Source organism: Punica granatum, chromosome 2, assembly GCF_007655135.1.
Source record: "Punica granatum isolate Tunisia-2019 chromosome 2, ASM765513v2, whole genome shotgun sequence".
NCBI classification, from domain to species: Eukaryota; Viridiplantae; Streptophyta; class Magnoliopsida; order Myrtales; family Lythraceae; genus Punica; species Punica granatum.
In genome coordinates this window covers 37008410-37026971 of record NC_045128.1, presented here as the reverse complement: position 1 = coordinate 37026971, position 18562 = coordinate 37008410, and the positions used below count along the sequence as shown (strand labels likewise).

Below are 18562 nucleotides of genomic sequence, written 5' to 3'. Positions count from 1 at the left end.
AATACCGAAACGCAATGTAATATTTATTGCCGGACAAGGATATCATGTCTATTTTGGAAGATACGCTTGTTTACATTCATCAAGAATCGCTTTGGTACGTGCCGATTCGAAATTGCGATGTTAGAGCCCAAAACAACTCGTGCATCAAAGGTTTTCCGAGGACCGCAAACGTCGCTTCGCTACTCTCTGATATCAAATACGTAGTGATTGTCTAATGGTATACATTATGCGGGAACAGCCTCGACCAGTCTTGCAAAGTAAAACTGGGTCGTGATGAGTCCCCTCTTCCTGATCTTCCACCCGACCTTCCGCAGCGCTCTCTCGACATCGGCTTCGGCATGGAGGTAAGCCCTCGTCGCCTTGGAAGGGCCCGGGAACAGCTCCCCCACTCTCTTCAGCAGGTCGTAGTAGAATGTCTTGGGGGCGAAGCTAAGGATGAGCCGGTTCTCGGCGAGGGACGCGAGGTGGGCGATCATCCCATCCGCCTTGCTCTGGGGATAGTGTATCAGGACGTCCAGGCACACCACCGTGTCGTACTTTCCATCTACGCTCTCCAGATCCCTCACTTCGAACTTCGGCATCACGGTGTTCGCCCCAGAGCCAGAACTCGAACCTCCGAGCTGCTCTTTCGCCTTTTAGGAACGAAAACCGAAACATTTCTCAATCAAATTGGACTAACACATCACTCATTTTTAGAAACAGGAAGATTGAATGACTATTGGGGAACCTGCTGCTGAGCCTCGGAGACCATAGCGGCGGAGATGTCGCTGGCGAACACGACGGCGCCTCCCTTCGCAAGAGGGATGGAGAGGGAGCCGGTCCCGCAGCCGGCGTCGCAGACGGTGAGGCCCTGGAGGGGGCCCTCGTCCTTGAGCATCTCGAGGACGTTCTCGACCGTCTTGGAGTGGCCGAGCCGGATGTCGAGCTGGACCCGGTTGACGTCGTCGGTCTCGCCGTAGATCTTCTTCCACCGCTGGAACCCGGTGCTGTTGAAGTACTCCCTCACCACCTCCTTGTCCCCTCCCCCGACCTCCTCCGCCTGCAATTTCCTCCTCCTGTCAGGGTCCGTCAGCGTCAGCACCGCCGCCAGCGCTGCCACCGACCCCCCGCCTATCGCCGCGATTGTAGCTCCGTCCACGGACGAGAGGTCGGCCGCTGCTGCTGCCCGGACGGTGAGGGCCCTGGGCCTGGGCCTGGGCTTGCCCGGGAGCCTCCTAGTGGCGGAGGGGTTCAATGCGGCACCGGCGGCGGCGTGGCGGGACTGCAGCCAAATGGGGGATGAGGAGGACAGTGAGGCTGAGCAGGCCATGGCCAAATCGTTGCGTTCTCTCAATCTCTCCCCGGCCGGCGAATGGGAGCTGTATGGGCTGACGTGTCTCCGTCTCCGACTGCAAATGCTGGCGCGCAGGCGATAAGCCTTATCTATCTAAAGAGTCGGGTCGGGGATATTGTTTCAATTTTTCGGATTCTCGCGGGTCCCACACCAGCCCTCCTTCAATTTTTTTCATTTTCCTTTTTATTTTATTTTTGCTCTAATTAATTAATTAATTAATTAACGTGACCCTGAAAGCAAATTTATGGGCGGTTATTCTAAACATGAGAATTTGTTAAAGTGGTATGCGTGACAAAGTTATGATTATTTGTTGATATACGTAACAAGTCCAAATCGGTCGAGAAGTATGTTAGGAGAGTCGCATTACAAGATTCGATGTCATATCCAAGTGTTTGTTCTCGATTCAAATGTTCAAGCTGCTTAATTTCGTAAACTTCCTAGAATTTAGACATGTAAAACCGAAGAAAGTATGGATATGCGAATGTATTCGAATGCATCCTCAATCTCGTTCTTCATATAATTATTACGATCCGAGAATTTATGCAAAAACAAAAACAAAAAAATCTACTACTGAAATTGAGCAGTGCAACATGTCATCTTGTTGCAACAAAATCCACAGAATTTCTACACTCTTTAAGCGGAACAAAGAATCGACTGAACCTATAAAATGAGAAACCTGAGATTCCGATGTGACCAGCTCCAGCGAGTACATAACGCTCCATTATCGTTCCTGCAAATTATCACCTCGGAGTGTTAAGACGTCAACCGTGAATAGCTAAAGCCCAAGTTTTGAGAGAAGTTCCTTCCATCTTGGAGTCTCCTCATCGAAGATGTAGGTCAGAGGAGAAATTAGGACTCCACTACCTCCGATCTGCATAGATTGCGGCAGTTGGCATAATGAAATGAGTTACACGACAATACAATCAATCGATTACAGCATAATAGAGTTCACTAAAGAAGGCCGAGAAGGCGAGAATCTAAGCAGAAGGTCAGCTCAGCAAATCTCGGTTACAAGGAGCCAACATGTTGGCCAACCCACCGCTCTCAATTGCTGCACGGACTTGTAAAGAGCCTTTTTAGGAACACATACGACTATTGCATAGTAGTCTGCCTGAACGGCCTGACTGCTTTTGCAGAAAACGGGGCTGACAGTCGGTCCCTGTGGACGAACAGAACAGTCGAAATCAACAACCAATTTTTCACTAAACAAAATATAAGGAGAATGTTGGAAGAACTAAGGAAACTGGAAGTATAAGTGTGAAGTCTCACCTGTAACCCCGATAATGATGGCTGGCTCAGAACACGCTCAGCCACTTCCTCGGCACTACTTCCCCTCATGTTAGCAGTCACCTGTCATGGATACAATAAGGAACAACACCGACCAGGTAGGCACACATAATAACATCAGGGAGAGCAGATGTACGCACCATGAATTGACCAATTGCCCTCAGGTGTGCCTCAAATCTTTCCAGTATCTCATGTGTCGTGTCTAACACACCATTTCGCTTGGTCAGAGATTCCCTGCTTCCAACAAGTACAGCCTAAAGAAAGTTCAGCTACTTAAAAAAATCAATATTTAGTGAAGAAACAATGTAGAGGCTCCGTAGGGTGCGGCATACCTCACTTTCTAGCACCACTCCACCTTCAATTTCTTTCAAGTTGTTTTCTCTCAAAGTTGTCCCACTACTCACAAGGTCCAATATTGCATCAGCTATACCCATCTGGATTAATGAAAGAGACAGTCTGCTCAGCTTTTAATGTGCCCAGATTGTGAACTTTCTCTATTAGTAAAAGAAATATGAGCATTGCCGGGTAAATATCGGTGTTAATACATATAAATTCTATCCAAACCATAAGACTAGAGTTTCAATGCGTCTCTGTAGCAACTTAATAAAACAGAGCATCTCTAAATCCTCATAATGCCAACTTTTACGGTCAACATATCACTTCTGGTCATTTTTGCAAGTTCAGTTGTAGAAGACAATTAAAAAATGAGGTCTACTACTCACTTATAAGTGTTAAATCTGGCATTTCCTAATTATTTCTAAGCTAAATCAATCAAATCTGAGTTCCAAAAGGCATGGAAGGATCTATCGTCGCCTCTTAATCAGCATCTTTAAGCAGTTCAGCGGAGATGAACAAAGAAGAAGGATACTTTACCGCGGGGGCAGCCTCGAGAGCTCCATCTGCAGTTGAAAAGATCACGTGCTTCACTCCATTTTCTTTCAAAAATTTAGGCCCGAGCTACATATGCAGATGAGCGGGAGAAATTTCTACTCAATGCTAACCAAACAGACCCGTATTAAAATGTATAAACAGCAACTTAATATCATACATCAATTTTCAAATCATACATAAGTGAAGCCAGTGGCAACTCGCAGAGGCCTCTCTTCGCTCCATTGAGACATTTGTGCCAGCTCCTCGAGTGAATTTATGTTCTCAAAGATCCCATATCCAGGAATCTAGAAAAGGAAGAGAGCAAATTAACCGGGCAAATACCACATATGTGCAACTTAGCGTGGTGTCAATATGCATAACAAGTTTATACCGCAAGAGACAGACGGCAATCCCCATATCCAAGGGCATCATGAACAATAACAAGATCATCACTTCCCTGAAAAAAGAAAATGGACAAGTTCCTCAAATTATGAAGACTCTTCTTCATGATCCTTATTCAAATTGACGCTCAATGACAGAACTATCTGAATCCGTCAAACTTCACATGATTTCGCGCTCACCTTTCCATATTCACCAACTGTATCGAGGCCTACCATTCCCAGGTCTAAATCTCCAGACAACAATTTTCTCACGATATCTTTTGGCCGCTGAAACCAGACCTCCAAGTTGGAGAGCTGCCCCCAAACATCGAAGAAGCAAACTTAAAAATTGTCATTTCCTGTGCTTACTCCTTCCGACAAACCCAACAAAAATGTCAAGAGTAGGATTATGGAACAAACCTGGGGAATTTCTGCAACATATTGACGAGGATTGACCTGCTTGACTGAGAGTTGACAGTTCTTGGGATACAACAAGAACAACAAGGGTTAGAGTTTCATTTAAAAATAGGAATAAGAATATGCTGCAGAGCAGAAAACAGCTTGAACTTTTCATAGAATTCACATAAAACTCGAAGGATTTTAGCTCAATAATCATGGCGGAACACCCAATTCCGAGCATCGTAAGGCATCAGCATCATCGTCGCCGTCGTCATCATTTTCCGGGACCATGTCGCCAAACGAGTTATCGTCATCGTGAAAGCAGAGTACCTTGAGAAGTTCGAGAGTATCTGCAGCCATACGGCCTTTACTAGGCAAGCCGAGGCGAATCGCGCTCCTCTCGGAGACAGTCCTCCTCTCTACTCCACCATTTACGGATGCGGACAACGACGGCGACGAAGAAGAAGAGGACGAGCAGCAGGTGACCGTCGATGCTAATTTCGTACAGACGCGAGGGTACGAAAGAGAGGGAGCGATCGCAGGGAGCGAGGTAGTGCGCGGAGATGAAGCACGGTGAAGGAAGGAGAGTGAAGTCAGGCTCGTCACCGCCGACATAGCTTGAGACTGTTTTACTCGGAGCCGCCGCCCCCACCGCCGACGGATGATGGCAGAGCCCCGGCTGGATTTCTTCGGAGGGAGTGGTGCCCGCCACTGGGGGAGCAAACATGCTCTCTAGTAGATAGGAAAGCGCGGGACCCGCCGGCACCCGTGCATGGCTTGCAAACGGGTGCACGTGCACCGGGTTCATGCAAGATCCGCGTCACCGGAAGACCGAATCTTCTGATGCTGTTGGTCGGGATGCTTTATCCCGGTCCCGGACGATGGACACAGACCATCGGGTCCGGGATCAAATCTTGGGCCTCTTGGCTTAAATCCATCGCAATCACAGCTAGGAATTCAAATGCGGTGTCGTCGAACTTTACTATGATGAAGCGCAATGTGTTTATATGAGATTATTAACATAATTTCAGGTGATCAAGTGTAAATGTTTTAAGGAAATGAAACAGCAGCGTGGAGGTAGCCTAGGGCGTCATTCAAGAGAGAGGGAGGTTGATCTAAGCTATGCATGGCGCTGGAACAGATCACATCGAGACCAAGGCAATGCCCTCCATAACCCGCCCCATGTTCAGTTCAGCTGAACTGGGATAGGAGGAGATGCTTGAATAGGCCTGACCGGGAGCCATTCTCACGGATCAGCAGAGGATCCGCCCTGAAATGGATGATGAACCAAAGCATCAAGTCTGTCCAACGAAGCGAGCCATCGCAGAAGCACGTACCTCATAAACAATGTAAATGGCTGTATGGAAAGAGTTGTGGAAAAGATACATTACAATGACATATGAAAACAACTAACCGAACATCATTGGGAAAAAACTGACGCAGAGTGTCAGATATCGATACGAACAAACTACAACTAACAAATTACAACTAACAAAATTCTCCGTTCTATCTCTATGAATGACTTGCAAAGCCTCCACTGCACCGGCTACATGCTTCTCTCATTTGCATAGCAGTCTGCTGAACCTCAGAATGCACATTGACCGTGCCGTCTTCAAATAAGTAACTAATATCGAAAATCAGACCAAGCCTCTGATCAGCACCGGCCTTCAATTGAAAAGGAAACAAACCGAAAATCGCCTGCCTGATTAGAATATGGGAGACATCACAATCTCATTTAGGTATCTGCTTCAGAAGGCCGGAGACGGAACCACAATGTGTTGATTTGTATTCGCATTGTTCGCAGCAAGATTGTAGCGCTTCTATGACTTTGACGCACCTGAAAAGATTATGACAACTTAAATTAAGAAAGGGATTATGAAACCATGTAAAAAAAATTTAATAATTACAAACCGACTAAAGAAAAATTACCCCAAAAAAAAAAAAAGAAGTGAATAAACCAGGCACAATTTGGCCAAAGAAAAAATTAACAAAATAAACCAGGCACAAGCATAAGCTCTGTTTCTAGAAGCCATGACACATATTGCACCTATCAGCAGTTAACCTCTTCAGTTGAATGGAACCTGTTCAATTTTCACTTTGCAGTTCAGGAATTACATTCCCTCAAAGAAACGAACACGAGCAAGAATCAATCAAGAACCCCAACCATCGATGTAGGAAAAATTATGCCATCCTAGGTTGCAAGAATGTAATTTTAATAGCAAGCTATTCCATCACCTACATTAAATCCACAGATCGTGGATGTTCCAAGCAAACTCCCGAGGAATGATCCGAATCATATGGAATGGCAGTAAAAACCATACAATCCGAAAATTCAAGAAAAACTTTTCGGTGCGAACCATGCCAGCACATAGATAAGAATGACGGGGCAATGGCCAATGATTATGACATTTCACAAGGTAGGCAGGCATATGGATGCAACAGTTCGGGCAGGAACACGGAAAGACGGGCTAAATTCCATACAGTCGCAAAATCATAGGGAAATGAAATGCAATAAGAGAAGCGTAGTTCCTCTTCGAAATTCTTTCAGCAACATAGACAGAGAGAAGCGCAGGGCTAGCGTACAGTTTCATGGGCAACCCTATCATCATCATCATATCAGAATCAAGGACAGCAACTGATTATCGACATTTCGAATCAAAATCAAATAAACACAGCTCAAACCCAATCAGTATCATCATTATCGTCGTCGTCGTCTTCATCATCATCATCATTAATCCCAGAACTGCTAATGATGCATCGTCCAGTTTCGACCTGACCTGAGCTTAACAAATGGAAAATCCTCGAAGAAACAAGAGATTGAAGAGCTGAGGGAACTTTACTTTTGGGGGAGGAAGTTGTTCTTGGAGAGGCAAGCTTGAATGTCGCACGCCTGCTTCTTGCACGGCTCTTTGCTCGGCCGCGCCATTGCTGCTCCCTGTCTCGAGTTCTCTTCAACAATCGGTGGAATCGAATCAAACGACGAAAGAGAGCTTTCAACTTACAAACGACGCCGATTCGCAGGACCGACCTGCTAGACCCTGTCATCAGTTCTCCCGCCGCCACGTAAGCAGGCAAACCGGTTTGTTTTGACCTTTCTCGTCCTTTTTGGGCCTCTCAATTATTTCACTGGGCCATTTGAGCCCTAATGCCCAAAGTTTCTCTTCTCGGCCCAAAATAAAATCCACTATAAACTAAACCCCCTTTTTCCTTTTTTTGTCGGTGAGCTAATTTTTTTTAAAGGAAAGATATTGGAAAATTTTATTCTAAAAAAAAAGGAGGAGAAAACTAATTGACCAGTGATAATAGTAATAATGAGAAACTTTTTGGTAGTTTTTTCTGTTGATTTAAGAAAGGATCAATCAAATTGCAACAGATAAATAAATGAGCGTAAAAAGTTTTTTTCAAATGCGTCAATCTAGTTTTCTTTTTTTTTTCCTTAATGCATTATTATGAGGTGGGATTATTTGAGATTCTCTCGGTAACGAGGCGCATTGCAAATTGGTTGAGGGATGATCCCTATCCTAATTAGTCTGACTTCTTTTTGTTCTTTTAATTAATATAGGATAGCATATATAAGTTTAAACAATATTAATTAATTCCCAAGCTACTTTTAAGTTATCTATAATAAGTCCAATTGACATTTTAAATTTGCCACACGCAACAAAGGAATTCCTATATACTCAACAAAAGAATAATAACCTGGAGGGTGCATCTTGTTTTAATTTTTCAATAATAATTCAACCACCGGGGTAAATTTAATTTTGGTAGGAAAAATAAGAAGAAAGAAAAGGGGTTGGGAGGTGACCCTTCAACCAGATAATGGAGCAGGAATCCCATCCTCGTCAGAGCTTTACTTCTTTCGACTATTACTTTTTGCTTTTCTCGATTAATTCTTTTCAATTTATTATTATTTCCTTTTTATTTCCCCCAAAAGAAAAATTCCATTCCCTTTATTCTCTCCCCTTCCCCAATGCAATTCCTCTATTAAAAATCAATTTTTTCAAAAACAAAAAAAAAAATTGAAACCATTTTAATTGAAAAAACAAAACCTTGTATATTTGGACAAGTCTCTACCCTAGCTAGTTCTCACGAAACATTGGTCGTTATATGTTGTTGTGTTGTTAATATCATGTACGCGAATCTTCCCGAGCCAAGGTCCGGTGATATTTCTAACTACAGTGACTTTTCCCCTCGTTAACAAACTCTTTTTAGTACCATATATTATTGTATTGAATACAAGAGATTCCGATATTACTGCAACCGTCTTGTCCCGAATATAACCCGGGGAGAGACTATTATTGTTGAGCTGAAGAGCCATAAAATCATTGAACAAGAAGGGGACAGCAGAGAGAGGAGATGGAAGAGTTTGACTATGAAGAAGTTGTCAAAGGAACAGACAGCTTCTCCCCAAGCAATCTCATAGGAAGAGGCAGCCATGGGAGTGTCTACAAAGCTTCTCTCAGGAGCAACAATGGCAGGCTGACCTCAGTTGCGGTCAAGAAGCTCTCTCACGCCCACGAGGAAACCTCCAAGAAGCTCTCCAATGAAATCTCTCTACTATCTTCACTCTCTCCCCATCCCCACGTCGTCAAGCTTCTCGGGTCGACCAGCCAACGCCACGGTCATTGTCATCTTCCTCTCCTGGTGATGGAGTTCATGCCCAACGGCTCGCTCCACGAGTTGCTCCACAAATCCCCCGACTCGCCTCCTAGCTGGCCCACCCGGTTCCGGGTTGCCCTCCAGGTTGCCAGGGCACTTGAGTCCCTTCACAGTTCGGAACCACCAATCATCCATCGGGACGTGAAGTCTACGAACATCTTATTTGATTCCGAGTGGGACTCGAAACTCATCGACTTTGGGCTCGCAGTCTCAGGGGATGGCTCACCCAGCCCCGCCGGCACAATCGGGTACCTATACGATGCTATAGGATATCATATTCCACCTCTCATATACTTTGTTGTACGATAATATATTTATGCATTTAGCTTATGTGATTTCGAATAGGTACATACTGGGTCATCATGATCGCAAATTTAGCATTGCAGTTTTTTCGGTTCTAGGTCATTCCTCAAGTAATTTCAATGTTCATCTAATATATAGGTACCTCGACCCGGCATACACTTGCCCTAGTAAACTCAGCACGAAGAATGATATATTCAGCTTCGGGGTACTGACACTAGAGATCCTGAGCGGGAGGAAAGCCATCGACGTCTCCAAGGAACCGTCTTCAATTATTGATTGGGCGACATCTCTTGTCAAAAAGCAACAAACAAGGAGCATCTGCGACTCGAGAGTTTCACTTCCCGTGAACTTGGAGGGCAACTTCCGGCAACTGCTACACATCGCGATGCGCTGCCTGTCCCCCAATGAGTCGTCCCGGCCCTGTGCACGGGAGCTTGTCGTGGAACTGGAGAGATTAAGGCCAGTAAAAGAGACCCGAATTCCATCTTGGATGAGCCCTCTGCGAAGCATAATCTTTTCGAGGCAGAGGCGGAAGTTCGCAGAGGAATGCCGACGTCCTTGCACCACTGATGTCGTCGGTGTTGATTTTGCGAGGGGCAAACTGTCATTGAGGGAGGTCCTGGCTGATATTACACTAGAGGAGAACAAAGGCATTACGAGATTCAAGTGAGTTCAATAATGTTTTCCAGCAAAAAAATCATGATGTGTCATCAGCCTATTGGTCGAAGCTAATCCTCGACCGAACGTCGGCTTGCCCGGGCCACAATGAGGGTGTTGAGTCTTTTACCCGGGCTGAGTTGGTCAAATGGACAATTGCTGCAGCGGAAGTTCAGATGCTGTGTTCAAATCCAAAAGCTTTCAAAAGCATGACAATCCAAACACGAGATTCCCAATGGAGTAGGTGAGGAAAAGAGGAATGTATGGAGAAGAGCTTTAATGTAATTATTTGGTGACTCATCATTCCTTATCCCTTTTTTCATTTTTCTTTTTTTTTGACATTTGCATTTTCACCCCTCGAGTTTATCTTATTCGTATCATGCCCCTCAGTCGTCGATATTCAAGGTGTGCTTGCGTGCTGTAGCCGGAGCTTTTCCGGCCATGGCTTTTGGTACCTAAGAAACAAAGAAGCTGGTCGTCCAATTGCCTTTGAGGCTCTTCGTCATCTGAAAATTGTTCACACAAATATCCGCAGTTCGCAAAATCTACTTCGAAATGAGAAGTGGAAGGATGGAAGCCAACCCGAACATTTGGGCTTGCACGACTGGAGGCTTGAACATTTTGGGCCTAATGGGGCCCAAAAGAGGAAATGAATTTAGCCCAATTAAGCTTGGCCATTTTGTTTGATTATTAAATAAAAAAAATTTACAACTCTATTATTTCCCAAATTCAATACTCATTATTATTTTATTTTTTCTCCTATTAATAATAATTTTTACTCATATTTTTTTTAACTATTTTTACAATTAATTTTTAATAATAAATCTTACATATACTTACACATCTACATGTACATACATATATATATTCTCACGCATCATATTTGTTAATACTTGCAATCATTATATAAAATCAAGTTAAGTTGGATCATGGTTCAACTAGAAAACCAAACGCAATCTAACATGTCCGGGAAGATTTGACAAAAACATGTGATGAATCTAATATTTCGAAGTAGATGATTCATCGAACAAACAATCATAAATGCTTCGCTTTTGAGAATTTCACACGACAACGTTTGCCCCATATAGTTTTAATGGTATTATAACTGCATATAGACCTGATTTCCCGATAAGCAAGTCATTATTCATATCATAAAATAAAACCATTTCTCCTAAAAGGGGGACTAAACAATAATAAAATAGAAAAGAATACATGTAAGCACAATATTTCTTATAACCGAAAATAGAAAAGAATGATTGTGACATCATCTTTTTCTTTTTTTTCCCCTTTCACTTCTTATTTTTCATTTATTAAAATGGGTTGACTCATGCACCATCGATATCCCCTTCTTGAATTTTCCTGCTATCAAAATACTTTTCGATAACTCTATCTTTATCATGCGACATAAAAGAGTATCCATCAAATTACAATAAATAAGAAATAAATATTAATCACTTGAATAATTTTTATAATTATTTTTAATTGGATCCATTTTATTGATTTTTTTATCATGTCATGATAAAATAAGATCATTCAAGATTTTCTCGCCCGCTAGCGAAAAGCTCAAATCGACATATATAAGGAACGATCAACACACCAGTACATACCAATAGTCTCAAAATTATGTAACACCCGCAACCAAAAGATAAGACCTCTGAAATTAGTGTCGTAGGTTAAGATTGAAAACCTTGGTAGAATAGAAAATGATTAAGGAGAGACAATTTTGGCAGTATATTTTGGCATCTAAATATGAAAATAATGCAAATTGAAGATTTTTTTTTTTGGTTCCTTCTAGATGAGTTGGAAATTGGCTGTTATTCCCAAAAATGACTGTTTCAGCTAACTCTCTCTCTAACACTCCATTTCTCTATTATCATCAGTCCAACCCAATCCTTACAAAAACAGAAACAAAATAAAGGATATTTAAAAACCCTAATAATTTAAAAAAAAAAAAAAAACACACACACACACACACACAAAATTTTAGTCCAACACCAAAAATCCACCAACGTGAAATTTGGATCTCAATCCTCAATTCTCTCATCTCTCAAACAATAATTTGGACATGTGATCTATATTGTATATAGTTACTTCCTATTACAACCAATCCATATGCGATATCATTCTTTTTATCAACTATTCCTTTGTAAGAACCCGAATGTGACATGATACTAATAATGCCCAACAAGACTAGACCCGTAATTCGAGTGCTAGACGGGCTCGAACTGTGACACGAACAAGGTAATACTAGCGCGGACGAGAGACAGTTTAACGTTGCGCGCACTGTAAAAATGCATCGAGGGGTTATTAGGAAAAGGAAGGACAATCGATCATTTGGTGAGTCGGTGAGGGCAAGATATAATGGAAATAAATATGCACAGTTAATGCGCACACTCATTCATGCACGCGTTTTGTTCCATCTACAGGTTTTCTTTTTTATTTTTTCTTTTTGCTGGTTTATTGTTCCATTCCATGAATGTCTATGGATTCTCTTCTTCTTCTACTTCTCCTTTTTCGTGTGCATCAAAGGCGACACATTGCCCTTACGTAATACTCATAGTCAGTGAGCCATCGCACACGTACATCTCGTCATCACCAACTCATCATCATCAGTCTCTCCTCAGTTCATAAACCAAAAATAATTCGAGTTTATTTGATTCGTTTTCTATATATTGATCTTGATTTGATTTTAAAAGGGCATTTGGGGATGGCCCATTTTCGTCTCGTTCTTGATGAGACGTCAATGGGTTCCTCTCTGCAGATCTTCTTCCTCCTCTGTCTCCTTGGCTCTCTCTCCCTCTGCTGTAAGTGTACCCTTTCTACTGATCCTTCAGCTTCTTTTTTTATTGGTTGAAATATTGAGATTTTTTGGATTTATTTTTGGTTTTTCGATGACTATAATCTGCAGATGGTTATGATCCATTGGATCCCAATGGGAACGTAACGATCAAATGGGACATAATGCAATCAAATGGCGATACATATGATGTAAAGCTTTCTTCTTCATCTGATGATGTTCATGCGTTTCTCTCTTCTTTTTTGGTGTTTCTGTTTCCGTGTTATCATACTGGAAATGATTTGGGAAAGAGCCTTTTTTTTTTTTTTTTCCTCTTCCCATCCTCGTGAATTCTGAACGGTAATGGAGGAATGTAAAAAAGCGTGGCTCTTTTTGGGCAGGTTAGGGTGTCGGTATTCAATTTCCAGTTGTTCCGGCACGTTGAGAAGCCAGGGTGGCGGCTGAGTTGGGACTGGGTCAATGACGAGGTGATATGGAACATGTGGGGTGCTCAGGCGACCCAACAGGGCAACTGCTCCCGGTTCAAGGGCCAGCGCCCGCACTCGTGCGAGAAAAGCCCCGTGATAGTCGACCTGCTGCCGGGAACGCCCTACAACACCCAGGTCGCCAATTGCTGCAAGGGTGGCGTGCTATCGTCGTTCAACCAGGACCCCTCCAAGCACGGCTCAATGTTCCAAATGAACGTGGGGGGCGCCACCAACAGCACCAGCTTCACTATAGCAGAGAATTTCACTCTGGGGCTCGACGGGTACACCTGCGGAAATGCACAATCGGTGCCGGCCAGCCAGTTCACTGCCGACGGAGGCCGAAGGTGGACCCAAGCCATTAGTAAGTGCACACCGATGTTACACAGCTTGCCATTCGATGCCCCGTTTTTTACAACGGTTTTCTTGTCGAGCAAGAGGAAATTGTCGTTGATGGCAACCTTTATTCGTGTACAGGTACATGGAACGTAACATGTATATATTCTCAGTTTAGAGCATCTCCAAATCCTAAGTGCTGTGTCTCCCTCTCTGCGTTCTACAACAACACTATCGTCCCCTGCCCCAAGTGCAGCTGCCGTTGTCAAGGATTGAGCGGCGCCGAGTGCCTAAGGTAATACTCGAACTGCTCCATTTGTCGTAAAACTCGTGCTCGACCGAATCCCAAAATGATATGTGGAACCAAAAGTATGATTTAGAATGCTCTGTTCTATGACCGTAGGCTGAATATGTGACTGATGCGATTCGGCACTCTTTTCATACAGACCTGGTGAGGTGCTGCAGATGCCTCATGACCCCACGGACCACCCGCCGGCCCTGGTGAGGTGCACGAACCACATGTGCCCGATCAGGGTCCACTGGCATGTGAAGCAGAGCTACCAGGCCTACTGGAGGGTGAAAATCACTATCACGAACTTCAATGTGATTCGGAACTACTCGGAGTGGAACCTGGTGGTTCAGCACCCAAATCTCCGGAGCCTGACTGAGGTCTACAGCTTCACTTACCAGCCTCTCTATGTCCATGGCTATGTCAGTAAGTACACGACACGTTCAATCATCCTAACTTTATACGTCTTTCCGGGTTTCTCATCGATGAAATCCACATGACAAATTTGTGATATTTTACATCTGTATCAGATAATACGGGGATGTTCTGGGGAATAAAGTCCTTTAATGACCTGTTGCTCCAGTCGGGAGAAAGTGGGAACGTGCAGACGGAAATGTTACTGAGGAAAGAACCTTCCGACTTCACCTTCAGGGAAGGATGGGCCTTCCCGCGAAAGATATCCTTCAACGGCGATGACTGCGTAATGCCACAGCCCGACGACTACCCTCGCCTCCCTAATGCCGCCATGGCCCACGACCACCGCATTCTCAACCTGCCCCTGTCTATAATTATCACTCTTCTACCTCTCATCAATCATTTCTTAGAACTATTTTTAAGATGACTTTTGGGAACTTGCAATTGGAGTTTGGGTTGGATTGTTTCTCGAATTAGATCTTAGCTGGTGGAAAAATGTAATTTAGACGGGAATTGGAATTTTATAAAGCAAATACAAGGAACATAAATAGGCCATTATTTTTCACCTGGGTTATTATTCTAGTATTCTTTTCCGTCCATTGTCTCATTACTTGTTTGATGTCTTCTTATGTCTTGTTTCATATCTTCGTTGTGGAATTACAAACTACAAAGCGGAACTACAAGAACTCCGATGTATGATGTTCAACAAAAGATGGACGTTTTGATTTAATCCTCAACAATACAATGTCATACTACATTCATCTCAGATGAAATCATCGGAACCCGAACCCTAAGGTTGATAAATCGTAAACTTACTACGCGAAACAAAGCAAAGATACCAGTCAATTGGTGCGACTGTGCATACAGACAATTCTCACTGAAACTCAGCTCAAATGACAACATTAACTGCGCATTCTAACTTATGCTTGAGGAAAGTCTAAGTTGGATGAAAAGGGAGAGGAGGAGATCAGTGGGAGCCAATAGATTCTACAGTTACCCCGGAATCACCTCAGGCATAGCACATGCTGGAAGAACAATGATATTCCAGCAGCTTTCTACCAGGTGCACAGGTTAGTAAACAATGAAGAGGAAAGCAAGAAAAAAAGGCTCGACAAGACCGGTCATGATGAAAGGAGAGGGAGAAGGTTGATAGGTGAAGCTTTGGCTACAATTCATTTGCAATATGATTGTGGAAAAATCTGTCCAGGATCCCAACTTTAGACCAGGCAAATCTCAAGCATGGGATCAGAATTTACTAGGTCCCACGTATAGTTAGTGTAAAAAAGGCGCCTGCAACAGATTCAGTGGTAATCAGCTAGTGAGCAAGTAGAACCGGTGGCTGGAGTTCTACCACATTAAAAATTATATGTGGAATGGACCACTCACTTTGTCAGGGCTCAGGCTTTGATCCTTGTGTTTTAAAGAGAGGCTAGCAAATTGAGAATCAAGATCCTTGCTGGTGCTACGCCGGTGGCTTGAAGATGGTTGCTTTTGTTGTTGCTGATGCGGTTGGTGTTGCTGCTGGTATAAAGCCCGTAGCCGACCTATCTCCCGCTCAAGAACTTCATGCTCAACTGTCAGAAACCAAAGTTTTAGCCTCTCAAATACTGATCATTTCAAGTTCACGTTCTTTCTAACAGCATAATTGGGTAATCTATTGCAACGTTATATCCAGGAACTACAACAGATCTTTTTCTCCCTTCCCTTCTGCAGTAAAATTAATTATTACAGTAGAACATTGAACAATCTGAGGTGTCTTTCAACTAGTATCAGGCTACCACCAATAAAAAGATCATAGGCTAAAGATTCCTACCGCCCAAAATACTAATTGGAGTATGGGATTCATAGGTCAAAGTTGCGTACAACCCAGGCCAAAAGATTTCAGTCTATTTCAAGCATCTTACACTTAGGGAGTAGCATGCAGTGGATGAATGGACAAAAGGACTAAAAGTAGTAAAAGATTAAAATGAGGGAAGAACATACAGCATTTTATCATTTGCTCCTGGGCTAAACTTTCCAGTCGATGCTTCAGGGCTTTGTTCTCCATGCTCAAGATAAGATTTTGTTGGTTGAGAAATTTGAGCTCTGCTGTTACTTCAGAACCTTCTGCCTGTAGGGTTGTGAATAACAAGGATAAAATCATAATGATTTAAGAAGTCGGAACACATAAAGTGAGTGCACACAAATCTAGATCCTATGCAATATGCTAACTTAGTAGCCATACTGACCTGTAAAGCTTGAACATTTCTTTCTAATTCGGCTATATACTGAAGCTTACGGACCCTTGAGCGCTGAGCAAATTGCCTGCATAGAGCAGATAGGAAACCCATTAACATTCAGCAATATCATAGTAAAAGAGTCAACAATATGCAGCTTTAGGATGTTATCAAACTTGATCTTCAAAAGTTCCCTTGCCCCTACATGTTACGATCCAGGATAAAGTGCTATATGAAGAAACAAGCATCAAACCGACAGGCATTTACACATTCCGAGTCCACTAAATCAGAAGTTATTATGAAAGAGAAACCCAGTGCTTCAACAAGTAACAGGCTACATACTGCTTAGCACGCTTTGCATCTGTGTCTGATGCAGAAGGCTTCGCATGTGAAGCATCTCTGTTGTCAGAAGAAGCCTTTGAATCAACACTACTGGTTTCACCCTGACCTTGCTTTTGCTTTGCAGCTCGACCAGCCTCTTGAGGCGCAGATGATAGTCCAGAATTTTGACCAGCAACATCATCCCTAGATGAAGGCAGACCAGTGACCTGGACCACAGCACTCGAAGACCGTTCCGCAGTCCTATTCTTCTGCTTAACTGGCTGTGCTTCTGCATAGGGAGGAGCACGCCAACCCTCTTTGCTACGATCAAAATCTTGAGATTTCCAAGAAGGCACCAAAGTCAAGTTTCTTGGCTTATACTCTTCCTGAGCTACATAATCTTGCCTACTGAGATTACCTACATCTAGATAGGCGAAGGAGTCACTCGAGGAGCGCCTGTGACCTCCTCTTCGCACCGGAGTCTCTGGCTCGTTAAGTAAATCATCCAGCCAGGAAGGCTGCTCCTCTATCAGAAAGCTCTCGGAGGCGGTTCTCTGGTGGTGGGGTTGCACATCTCTCGGCTTCTGCATAGCTTTTGAAGCATTTAACGGGGTGGGAATAAAGTAATCAACGTAAGCCGAGGAAACACTTGGAAATGGACTCCTGGGTGGCAATAAAGCAGGCTTTCCAGGGTACATGAGATTCCTGATGTTTGATGATCCTTTGGAGTTTGCCATGGCCATTCCTGAATAAGACCCCTGTCAGTATCTATATTAGAAGCACATCTCTACCAAACGTATTTGACAACCTTAACTTTCTTTACCAAGAGTTCAACCAAGCATATGCCAACCACAAAGACTGTAGTTTGGAGAACAAAAAGATAAGATTACAGCAAGAACGGAGAAATGAATCAAACTACATTCTTCCATTGGTATATCCATTTACAAAGTCGTACGCGTAAATTGCGAACGTTTGAATTGATGAGCCCATGTAAAGTCAACACCCTCACAAATCTAAAAACTTTTTAATAGGCGAAACGCATGGCATTGAAATTCTAGACATATAAACCAAAGAAGCTTATCACGAAAATTATTGAAATCAGAAAACCAAAAAGAACACCATTGTGGACGAAAATTACTCATTGCCTCTGTTCTTGAGCTTTCTTGAGATCAAAACGACTCGGATTCGACAGGAAAAGAACGCCCATTTTTCTTGAGCCCTCCAGCAAACGCAGAAAACAGCCAATTACGAACAACAAAAACGAAATGCAGCACTAAAAAATGGAAATTCAGGCGGTGGGGCGGAGTGAAACTACTGATTTCGCAAACAAGAATGCCCGCAATGTGGGAGATTAGCAAATGAAACAAACTTGAGCTGTCAATCAATGGGAGAGAAGGGGCAAATAACAGATTCGCTGGGAAATTGGAGGAATGTGAGAGCACAATGCTACCTTCGCCGATGGCGGGTTCCGAGATCTCGAAAATCTCAATGCACAACGAAACTGAATCAAAGCTCTTCCTCTCTCTTCCCCCCCTCTCTCTCTCTCTCTCCCTGCCCACACCAATTGCTTGCTCTCTCTCTCTCTCTCCTCGTTGAAGTTCTGTTCTTTGCGGGGGGGCTGAAAAGTAAAAAGGCCAAAGTCAGTCTCGTACATTTCAAGGTCCGGTTCTTTTCTTACAATCTGGTCCCTCGAGAAATCTTATTTTACGTCAACGCCTCGCGTTTCTTTTTAATTAACCCCCAATCCCGTCTAAAGTTCTAACCCGTTTGATTTCGCAATCTAATTTTAAAATTTTAACTCCAACTTTAACCGTATTCACTACACAACAAAAGTCAA

General features: G+C 43.2%; 6 protein-coding genes across 8 annotated transcripts; 2 read left to right on the top strand and 4 right to left on the bottom strand.

The window, feature by feature from the left end:
- Positions 1 to 2: 2 nt before the first annotated feature.
- LOC116195758 (magnesium protoporphyrin IX methyltransferase, chloroplastic) lies at positions 3 to 1410 on the bottom strand. The gene is made up of 2 exons (XM_031525087.1): positions 728 to 1410; positions 3 to 632 (listed from the first exon to the last, which is right to left on the bottom strand). Exons 1-2 carry the CDS (start codon positions 1307 to 1309, stop codon positions 225 to 227), a joined length of 990 nt encoding a protein of 329 aa, XP_031380947.1. The 5' UTR covers positions 1310 to 1410; the 3' UTR covers positions 3 to 224.
- Positions 1411 to 1801: 391 nt separating this feature from the next.
- Positions 1802 to 5083, bottom strand: LOC116195753 (ATP phosphoribosyltransferase 1, chloroplastic-like). The gene is made up of 11 exons (XM_031525081.1): positions 4600 to 5083; positions 4291 to 4350; positions 4072 to 4185; positions 3882 to 3947; positions 3688 to 3795; positions 3494 to 3577; positions 2953 to 3054; positions 2761 to 2874; positions 2603 to 2683; positions 2373 to 2492; positions 1802 to 2204 (listed from the first exon to the last, which is right to left on the bottom strand). The coding sequence occupies exons 1-11, from the start codon at positions 4882 to 4884 to the stop codon at positions 2109 to 2111; spliced, it is 1230 nt and encodes a 409-aa protein (XP_031380941.1). The 5' UTR covers positions 4885 to 5083; the 3' UTR covers positions 1802 to 2108.
- Positions 5084 to 5595: 512 nt separating this feature from the next.
- Positions 5596 to 7320, bottom strand: LOC116195762 (cx9C motif-containing protein 4). Its single transcript, XM_031525091.1, has 2 exons — positions 7110 to 7320; positions 5596 to 6106 (listed from the first exon to the last, which is right to left on the bottom strand). The coding sequence occupies exons 1-2, from the start codon at positions 7193 to 7195 to the stop codon at positions 6001 to 6003; spliced, it is 192 nt and encodes a 63-aa protein (XP_031380951.1). The 5' UTR covers positions 7196 to 7320; the 3' UTR covers positions 5596 to 6000.
- A 1116-nt stretch (positions 7321 to 8436) lies between these two features.
- Positions 8437 to 10388, top strand: LOC116195757 (serine/threonine-protein kinase-like protein At5g23170). The gene is made up of 2 exons (XM_031525086.1): positions 8437 to 9176; positions 9370 to 10388. The coding sequence occupies exons 1-2, from the start codon at positions 8626 to 8628 to the stop codon at positions 9899 to 9901; spliced, it is 1083 nt and encodes a 360-aa protein (XP_031380946.1). The 5' UTR covers positions 8437 to 8625; the 3' UTR covers positions 9902 to 10388.
- Positions 10389 to 12295: 1907 nt separating this feature from the next.
- On the top strand, positions 12296 to 14762 carry LOC116195749 (COBRA-like protein 6). The gene is made up of 6 exons (XM_031525075.1): positions 12296 to 12692; positions 12797 to 12876; positions 13066 to 13513; positions 13627 to 13780; positions 13932 to 14200; positions 14305 to 14762. The coding sequence occupies exons 1-6, from the start codon at positions 12596 to 12598 to the stop codon at positions 14613 to 14615; spliced, it is 1359 nt and encodes a 452-aa protein (XP_031380935.1). The 5' UTR covers positions 12296 to 12595; the 3' UTR covers positions 14616 to 14762.
- A 122-nt stretch (positions 14763 to 14884) lies between these two features.
- On the bottom strand, positions 14885 to 18353 carry LOC116195750 (uncharacterized protein At4g06598). 3 transcript variants are annotated; one of them, XM_031525077.1, is made up of 6 exons: positions 18176 to 18353; positions 16747 to 17483; positions 16417 to 16492; positions 16172 to 16298; positions 15575 to 15762; positions 14885 to 15478 (listed from the first exon to the last, which is right to left on the bottom strand). In XM_031525077.1, the coding sequence occupies exons 2-6, from the start codon at positions 17466 to 17468 to the stop codon at positions 15461 to 15463; spliced, it is 1131 nt and encodes a 376-aa protein (XP_031380937.1). In that variant the 5' UTR covers positions 17469 to 17483; positions 18176 to 18353; the 3' UTR covers positions 14885 to 15460. The 3 variants fall into 3 exon arrangements, with proteins under 3 accessions (XP_031380937.1, XP_031380936.1, XP_031380938.1); XM_031525076.1 differs by having other exon boundaries at positions 14885 to 15762; XM_031525078.1 differs by having other exon boundaries at positions 14885 to 15762; positions 16747 to 17470; positions 18176 to 18307.
- Between the last annotated feature and the right edge of the window lie 209 nt (positions 18354 to 18562).